This window comes from Henckelia pumila, chromosome 4 (assembly GCF_033568475.1).
Source record: "Henckelia pumila isolate YLH828 chromosome 4, ASM3356847v2, whole genome shotgun sequence".
In the NCBI taxonomy this organism is placed as follows: domain Eukaryota; kingdom Viridiplantae; phylum Streptophyta; class Magnoliopsida; order Lamiales; family Gesneriaceae; genus Henckelia; species Henckelia pumila.
In genome coordinates this window covers 176,961,451-176,971,468 of record NC_133123.1, presented here as the reverse complement: position 1 = coordinate 176,971,468, position 10,018 = coordinate 176,961,451, and the positions used below count along the sequence as shown (strand labels likewise).

At 31.5% G+C, this 10,018-nt stretch overlaps 1 protein-coding gene across 3 annotated transcripts; it reads right to left on the bottom strand.

Moving 5' to 3' along the window:
• On the bottom strand, positions 1-6,442 carry LOC140864091 (protein root UVB sensitive 6-like). Of its 3 annotated transcripts, XM_073268009.1 has the most exons (13): positions 5,997-6,439; positions 5,231-5,329; positions 4,988-5,101; positions 4,037-4,108; positions 3,807-3,917; positions 3,599-3,718; positions 2,841-2,942; positions 2,675-2,747; positions 1,865-1,948; positions 1,644-1,708; positions 1,343-1,444; positions 1,091-1,270; positions 1-447 (listed from the first exon to the last, which is right to left on the bottom strand). In XM_073268009.1, exons 1-13 carry the CDS (start codon positions 6,327-6,329, stop codon positions 382-384), a joined length of 1,521 nt encoding a protein of 506 aa, XP_073124110.1. In that variant the 5' UTR covers positions 6,330-6,439; the 3' UTR covers positions 1-381. The 3 variants fall into 3 exon arrangements, with proteins under 3 accessions (XP_073124110.1, XP_073124111.1, XP_073124112.1); XM_073268010.1 differs by lacking the exon at positions 1,343-1,444 and having other exon boundaries at positions 5,997-6,440; XM_073268011.1 differs by lacking the exons at positions 1-447; positions 1,091-1,270; positions 1,343-1,444 and having other exon boundaries at positions 2,563-2,747; positions 5,997-6,442.
• Between the last annotated feature and the right edge of the window lie 3,576 nt (positions 6,443-10,018).

The window sequence follows — 10,018 nt, the reverse complement described above, 5'->3', positions numbered from 1 at the left end:
TAAATTAATATATCCAAATAACTACTTCAAAAAGAAAACTTCGCGTCGCAAACCGTCTGTCTGTTGCTGTCATTACCAGATCAACATTCGCAGTAAACAATAGATCGCCAGAAAATAACGCCTCAAAAACTAGATATATATATTACTATATAAACAAGAAGAAATGAGGGCCCGTGCAGAATATAACCTAATCTCTTTCACCATCCATTTTGGTACCATAGCTTCTGGCTATGAAAGACCTCAGCACAAGTAGAGTACGGTTTGGAGCAAAAAGTACCTTAGCTGCTTGTATTGCATTTTGCGATTTACAGCACAATCAAGCAAGACGACCCAGGTATTGTAATTCATCTCAAAATTTTGCAAGTTGTACCTATGTGAATCTCATCGGGCCAATTCACATAATCGTGCCCGCCCAGGATTGAGTAGTGATTCAGACATCACCCATCCCTGATGAGAATGCCAAATTGTTAGCAACAACATAGACAAGGGCATCTGCTATCTGCATGAAATCAAATTTGAAAGAGACTGCAACAATACTTGATCTAGAACCAATAAGTTAATATAGCGGGTGATGTTTGAAGATATTACACAGTGCTCATGAATTTTCCGATGAGTTCTGGTTAACTTATCCACGGGGATCTCCGGAAATCTTGCAAACATGATTAGTACTCATTCATGTAACAATAGTGTTCAAATGAAATTGAAGTTGGAATCGAAAGTGTCAAGAACACCATCGAGAAGTCAGGTCCTAATTCTCCAATATCCTAATACGACATATCTAATTGAAACTCATAAACTTATAACAGTCAGCTTTTTAAATTCAAGGAACAAATCCAATTCATTTACGTGGTGTTCATATTAACCTATGCGGCTATGCTATACGATAGTCACTCGGAAGGACTTTTCTCGTTCCCTCTCACTCCCCCCATCAAAGATGTAAAAGCATCATAACAACTCCATCAGAGAATTGTTCAAGAAAAAGACACAATGAAGCTAAATCTCTAGTCTTCTTCGCAAATAATCTCATTGACTTGGGCTAAAATTTTCAACTAATCAGAGTTTAGAGGAAAATACACAGTTCTCCAATTACCTGACCCTTGGCTTTGTTTTTGAAAGGCTCATATAAGGCTGATACCATCTTGTACGATTCAATAACATGTGATTGAGGATCTGCCAATATTGGTAGTGCTGCTGAAATATCATGCTCGCGGTTTGTATGTGACATTTGGTTCTGGTTGTTAGAGCGAATGATGTGAAGAAGCACATGGGCCTGTAATTGCTCGAGTGAGAGAGACACATTAACAGCAGTTATGAGTATAAGATCATAGGGTCACAAGATTACGTGAAAAGCCGCTTTCAATATATCATCAGACTTCGCTCCGTTCTTGAACAAAGCATAGATATTGCCCTTAGAAACATTGTAAGTTACAATGTATTGTTCTTTCTGTTATCAAGAATATTTAATTTGCAAAAAATGTTATTAAATATTGGCAGGAAAGTACATGCATGCATAAGCAAGCATATATATATATATATATATATGTGTGTGTGTGTGTGTGTGTGCATGTGCATTTGAACATGCAGAAAAAGGGAGAAAATGGAGCCTAATAAACAACAGATATTTTCCCCCTGGAAAATCACACCTCAAAAATAGGCTTCAATGCAATATATGCACAAGGGTCTTGGAATGCTTCTTTAAATCGTGGCCCTGTAAAATTTAAAATATATCATTAGTCAATCTTTACACGTGCATCTTATGGTGCAACATTATATGATGAAACGCATGAAATGTGAGTAACATGTGTGAGTACAAACACACACACACACACACACAGACCAGAGAGATATGTCTATAGGTCAGTACCAAGAACAATTGGTCTGTGTCTCTTCCATGGGAAACTGAAAATATTTTCCATTGAATTTCCCTCTTGCAAAGTTGGAACTCGTCCTGAAAAATGAAGCTCGCAAAATATCAGCTTTTTTGAATGGTGACAATATAATGAGGAGAGAAATAGACAACACAAATGAATCGTGTGGAGCAACTATAAAGAAAACATCAACCGACAAACGCAGCTCTTTTATTTCTTCATTCTGTACAAAATTACAGATGTAAAATGCCTACATAACATCAATCTACCAAATCAAAATTTATTTACAACAGGGAATCTCAAATTTGGACACATGGAGGCAAGTGTCAAACTTGAAACAGAAGAAGTTTCAGTCAGGCGTATAATTACTATATCATGAGATATGCCGCATTGATTTAAACACATTAATTACAAAAAGTGATCATTCTTTAACACAATACAAAAAGAGAACTGCATCAATTTAGTGAATGATAAGAACTGACAGAATAATAAGAACTTTGATCTGGTAAGATCGACCATCTCTAACATCATCCAACAAAAAGAGCAGTGGAAGAAATCTGTATTATTTTTCATGTTCTTAGACAAATGATAAAGGTAAAAGACTTTGAATGGGCCAAAATACATAAACCTAAAGAAAATAAATCAGGTACAAAGGACAGACGAGAGGGCAAGAACTCATGCACCTCAATCCTACCTGACTTCAGGAAAGTTTCTACTGCCACAGTAAACCTTGCACGATTTAGTGTATGCAATACAACAGACAAAGGACAGATGAGAGGGGAAGAACTCATGCACCTCAATCCTACCTGACTTCAGGAAAGTTTCTACTGCCACAGTAAACCTTGCACGATTTAGTGTATGCAATACAACAGATTTCACCTGAAAGGATAAACAGCATACTCATGGTTTCAATCAAACTCAAGATTCATTAAGCTTAAATGAGGGTAGAGTTATGTATTTTCATTAGCCAACCTCTTGATATGAACTCATCACATAGCCACATGAGAGCAACGTAAACATGGTAATCAGGGATGGGTTTCTTTTTGCAATCATTAAGCTCAATCCAGTTCCAAGCTTCACAAGGAAGAGAATTCAGAGTTAGTTCAATTAGAAGCCAGATAAGCACTTTAAAATGCATAACAAGCTAAAATGGTTAAAATCCACCAAGCTTTGTGCCCATCACATAACAGCCTCTAAACTGGAGACTAGTCTGTCTGTCAGCTGGCATGACAAAATTTCCCACGAAGAATTTGACATATAAATTATGGTTTTACCAGCTAATGGGTGAAGAAGGTTTACATAAAATGGAGTACAATGGATTAAATAAAAAAGTTAGCCATTAAATATCTACAACTCAGCTCCAAATTCAAGCCCTTACGACAGTATTAATCAATTCAAAAGATCTTACCCGTACTGACATGCAAAACTATGCTATCAAACAACTTGACTTGCTAAAAATCTTCAGCAACATCAAGCAAATGAGTTTATCAAAAAAGTTATAAAACTGTCCCAATTGCAAAAAATTTATTTCAACAAGTGACCCTCTAGACACTTAAATACAGGGAAAACAACGGCAGCTCATAAATCTGCTCTCAGAACATGCAGTTTACCGATATAAAATGCATGCAACTTTAAATCACATAATACCCCATCGGTTTTAAAACCAGTGTGCGTAGCATGGCATGACTTCTAATTTCATAGTTAATATTATCTCAGTTGGAAAAGCATACCAGATCAGAAATATTTCCAACACATTCTCCCTTAGCTGTCACATCTCCAATATTCTCTCCTCTAGCAAAGGCTTTGTAAATTGGGGTTCGAGTTGAAGTTGATGTTACAGCACCAACATTCTATAAGCAAACCAAGATGGATATATGGGGTTGATTTAGCTGTATTTTATCACGTTGAACAGGTCAACAAGACAATAAGTGACAGTACCTTAGCTACATTGGCAGCACAAGCCAAAGGAAGAAATAGATGGGGTACAGCTGCAGTTACTAATTCTACACCAGCACCCAACTCCATAAGAAGATCACCAGCAAACCTAAGCTGAATGACATATAAAAATTCACAGAAAAGCAGGATTACTTGGTTCTATACTTGACAGATAAGCACGTGTACTTGGTAAACACTATAAATACAGTCTCAAAACCTATGCAGCAGAACACCTGCTTTAAATCATAATCAAATTTCTTTCCCTGCCGAGCAAAAACCATCTTTCCGATCCGTCCAGCTCCATCCTGCAATTAGTCATACAACTTGAACTACAGTACAAATGATTTTTCACTCACAAAAAAAATAGTGCAATAACTTCTGAGATATTTCTTATCCATCTATGAGGGCATGAGGCATATTCTATGCAGCCGCTTCTAACTATTTTGTGATTAAAGCTTGAACTGTTTGATGATTAAATAAATATAGAAACTCCATATAAAATTACACAAAAATAATGTGGTGGTTATAACACGTGGATATAAGGAAAGAACACTTAAAAAACTTGAGGATAAGGTGGGGAATCTCATCGCCCAACAATTCAAAGTTAAAATCTAAAAAAAAGTGAGTGTTCCTACATAGACTGAATAATAAAATAATGATGAAAAACAAAGAGGATCAAAGGGTCAACAAACAAGACAGGATCATCAACATACACCTTGGACGACCAATTTTTAGACATATTGTATCAACTTTTATACATTTCTTTTTTTGTTCCCTGGCTGAATTTGAGATCTCTTCTGCTCAAAATTTCAACATTTTGTTGTCTAAATTTTTGACACATATGCAAGAAATAGGACATAAAAATAAAAACCCATGTTACTATCAAAATTACAGCCTGTACAAACTATTTCGTCATTGTTGACCATCACTACCCTTCTCCTTCCAAATTCTTCAGACAGTGTCACATTTATATCCATCATGAGAATGCCATGCTTTCATTATGTGAAAAATGCAGTAGGAATGTGCCAAGTAATTTCAAGACAAATATACCAGTCTTTGACTGTAACCCTTTAAATAACTCAACACCTTCCCATGAATCAATTAATCCTCCACAAAATAAAATAAGAAATAGACAATGAAGTGGTTTGTAGAATAAACAAACTCAAGTCATTTCTCACGCATACCTTGAGAATCCAGTTAAGAGCTACAGCACCTGGTGCAGATTTATTTCTGGATACTCCAAGAGAACTTAAAAGCGTTTGTGTTGTGAAAACACCCATAGCTCCACCAAAGAAATGCTACAATATAAAGAACACTGACCATCCTTATATTGGAGCAGCCAGGATACAACTATACTTCGTAAATATTAGAAGTGGCATATGCTGGCGTGCATTGCGTTAGTGCTGAAAATACTCTAGAACAAGTACCTTTAAGGCTCTCCACGTCATATATGGAACATAAGAAGGAGTGACACTTTCAGGAAAACCTTCTGGAACAACATAGGATCTTATAAATGCCATCAACTCCTAGATCACATAGACAATATGATAAAAGTAATGATAGAAATTCTTTCATTCTGGTTTCTTATTTCTAAATTATTTTGTTGACTTTTAATTAGTGTGCCCAGGTCAGTGTGCATATGCAGCATGAGATCCCACATGAAATCATATACATGTAAATGCACGCATATGTGTTTATATACACTGCTGCTTTGATTCATTTCATTCTCTAATGTAAGACACACAATTTATATAAGCAACTGCTAAAATTCACATTATGAAATATAAACAGTTCCTCACTACAATTCGAAAGTAAGAAATGAGATATTATCATAATCACTATTTCAAAAGCATTTATAGCAAGATTGTGGTCGGGTGCACTCATTCTACCAAGTATCCATCTGATAGCTTCAGAATTAGTTTATAAATTTTGAAAAAGACATAATTAAAAAACGCATCACTCAGACTCCAATTAGTCCACCAAAACATTTGAAAGATGTTTTATGGGTAAAATCATATGAAATTCGTGGTCAAATGGCAATTACAATCAGAAAAAAAAACTCAACTTTATTAAAGCAATAAATGCGCTAAATTAAACCTGATTCTATCCGATTCTAACAATGCCCACAATAACGCTCGCGCACATTCACCGCGGCAATTTGAAAGAAAAAAAAAAGTACAAAAGAATACTGACATCAACAGGAGCCTTGGGACTCTGCAAGGAGACAGAGCGAATAGAACTCTTCTTCAATTTCTTAGAGCCATTACTCCTCCCACCGGTACACTCAGCGAAATAATTCCAGCGTCGACCATCAATCTCCTCGCTGCAAAGAAGGCGGAAGCTCGAATCCACAAACTGATCATCCAAGACTCTTCCAAAGCTAGAATCCTGAACCAGCGTCGTCTCCGGAACCGGAGGCGCCGAAGCGAGGTTGGCGCTAATACGAAGCGTCTCCCGAACCAGAAGGCGCGTCTCCGATGTGGTCAGCGTCTGGGAAGCAGAACCTGAGGGGTGCTTCCGCTTCATTTTCTGCGGCCCCCTCTTCCTCCCCCTCTTCCTCTTTGGATAGGGAGAGAGGCACTGTTAGTGGTGGTGGTGGGGAGGAGAATTAGAGGAGAAATTATGGGTGGGGACGGGGTGACGCGAACACGTGGGCTTTTTCCCCCTGGATTTTGACTTATTTTGTAAAATTGGTATTTATTACTTTTTTTTTTTTTTCTGTACACTTTTTTTTTTGAAATACTTTTTATGTATATACTAGCCACCGAGGCACATATATTGTGTGTATAATAATATAGATAATTGATAGGATAGAAAACAATATGTAGAAAAGAGTGAATAAACATTTTTAAAATATTTTGATCTACAATAGCTTGTTCTTGAATGTTCAAAAATAAATCGAGCACCAAGAGATAATATTGAGTTTGGTTACAAAACCAAGCAGAAGACACTCAACATAATCCTTTAAACACCGATTAAGCATTTTAAAAATCGTTTAAAGAGATTGCAAGTTGAGATAATAAAAACATTTTGGTTTAAACATTTTATCAAACACTTTTTATACAACATTTTGAAACCTTAAAGAACATATAAAATACTTCAACAAATCATCCAAAAACAGAAATAAAAAGTAAATGCGATAAAGTAAAGAGACACGAATCCTTCTTTCCCTTGAAAGGATCCACTGAAGATTTTGGTTTATACAACTCATTTGCATAAACTCACTCCGATACTAGGACTTACCCACTGTCTATCTTAAAACTCCTAGCACAACACTCGATTGTAGGTCACAACCTTACAATCCGCATAATGTTTAACGTCTGTTATGCCAAGACTACAAACACAATCTTTAACGTCTTTGTGTTAAGACTCTCACTCAACTAATCTATTTCTACTATAAAAGTATGAATGATGGACAAAGTTTTTCATTGTGAATTTATAACTTTGCCTCCAAATTATGTAGAAATCAAAATATTTATGAGCAATTATGAAAAAATGAGGTAAAAAAACAAGGGCAAAAAGAGATTAAAAGTTTAGTCAAACCTTAGGAGGTGCTTTATTGCATACTATGAATGTGGATTTAACTTTTCATTTATATCCAATTATTATCTCTTTTTCATTGTGAATTTATAACTTTGCCCCTAAATTGTGCAGGAATCAAAAACATTTATGGGCAATTATGGAAAAATGAGGTAAAAAACAAGGGCAAAAAGGGATTAAAAGTTTAGTCAAACCTTAGAAGGTGATTTATTGCATACTATGAATGTGGATTTAACTTTTCATTTATAACCAATTATTACCTCAAAATTAATTATTGATAAACTATGTATACTATATAATATAAAATTTCACACACAATGTTTGGATAATATTTTTATAATGTAAAATATTTTACTTTTGGGAGGTGAAAAAAATCCAAATATTTATTGACTACTAAATGACACAAATCTAATGTCTAACTATTACAATCATAAAAAAATTGAGCAGCAATTTGTTACAATTTTAATATAAATTATTTTTATTTAAATTAATAATGAGATTAATTAAGAGTTTTTTTAATTAATTTGTTCTTAGCCTATTTTCTTTTAATTTTGTTCACATTTTAAATTTGTTTATTAACATATAACTTCCATTTTACTCTCTTTCTATTATTAATTGTGTCAAATTGTCACAAAATTTGTTATACATAAATTTCATATGTTATTATATGATTTTTTTTCATTTCATCCATTATTTTCAATATTCCAATATAAAATTTTGTAATAATCTTCGATCAAGGAATACATTATTGTAACCGAAAAATTATATTAAAAAGTCTTGCAAAATAAATAAATATTTATGGTCAAAATTATATAGCATTATGACAAATTCTGAAAAATATTTTAAATAAATAGAATAAAATTCAAAAATCAAAATTTGTTTCAAATAGTATATTAATAAAAAGTCTTGCAAAATTAATAAATGATTATAGTAAAAATTATATAGTATTTTCTAAAAAATTATTTTACTATAAGGCTGCGTTTACTTATAGTGATTATCATGTGATAAGGCTATTAATACTAATTCATCCCATGTTTACTTAAAAATTTATAAAAATTCCTAAACTCAAGGGCCCGTTAATAATTAGATTTGAGCATGATTTTTAATCCTCAATTTCATTAAGAATAAATAATCTATGGCTTGTATAAATGGAAAAAAAATTAGAAAACTCCTAATATACCCTTATTTCTAATCATTTCTATTATATTTAAAGGACAAAATTGTGAATTTTTGTTTAATCACAATTTTAATAACAATCGTAATCAATCACAGTAAACAAGTTATTATTTATCCATAACACACTATATCATATCTAATTACTTTAATAATAACCTAATAAATTATATCTTCACAATCCTATCAACATAAGTAAACGCAGCCTAAAAGTATGAATGTAGAAGTAAAGTTTTTTCATTGTATATATACATATTTACCTTTTTGTTCTATATAAATTAGATAATAATGAATAAAGTGAAAGTTATAGGCTAATGAACAAATTTAAATTGTGAAAAAAATTTAAAAGAAAATAGGCTAATGAACAAATTAATTAAAAAAACATTTAATTCATCTTAATATTAATTTAAATAAAAATAATTTATATTTAATTTTTAACAGTATTTTTGCTCAAATTTTTTATGGTGTATAACAGTTAGACTAAAAATTTTAAATAAATAGAAAAAAAATTCAAAAATCCAATTTTTTTTTTTCAAATAGTATATTAATAGAAATTCTTGCAAAATAAATAAATGATTATAGTAAAAATTATATAGTATTTTAAAAAAAAATTATTTTACTATAAAAGTATGAATGTAAGAGTAAAGTTTTTTCATTGTCTACATACATATTTACCCTTTAATTCTATATAAATTAGATAATAATGAGGGTTATATAAGTAAAATGACAAAAAATAAAGGGACAAAAATGAAAAAATACACAAAACAATTTAGGTGTAATAATTTCTTATATATAACTTTCATTTAAATGAAGTCTATTTAATTCTATAACTTTCACTTTACTCTCTTTCTACGATTAATTGTGTCAAAATTGTCACAAAAACTGTTATACATAAATTTCATATGTTATTATATGAAATTTGAGCAGCAATACTGTTAAAAATTAAATATAAATTATTTTTATTTAAATTAATAATTAGATTAATTAAGAGTTTTTTTTAATTAATTTGTTCATTAGCCTATTTTCTTTAATTTTTTTCACATTTTAAATTTGTTCATTAGCCTATAACTTCCACTTTACTCCATTTCTACTATTAATTGTGTCAAATTGTCACAAAATTTGTTATACATAAATTTCATATGTTATTATATGATTTTTTTTTTAATTTCATCAATGTATTTTCAATATTCCAACATAACATTTTGTAATAATATTCGATCAAAGAGTAGATTATTGTAATTGACAAATTATATTAAAAAGTTTTGCAAAATAAATAAATATTTATGGTAAAAATTATATAGAATTTTGACAAATTATGATAAAATATTTTAAATAAATAGAAAAAAATTCAAAAATCCAAATTTATTTCAAATAGTATATTAATAAAAAGTCTTGAAAAATAAATAAATGATTATAGTAAAAATTATATAGTATTTTCAAAAAATTTATTTTACTATAAAAGTATAATGTAGGAGTAAAATTTTTTTATTGTCTATATAAAT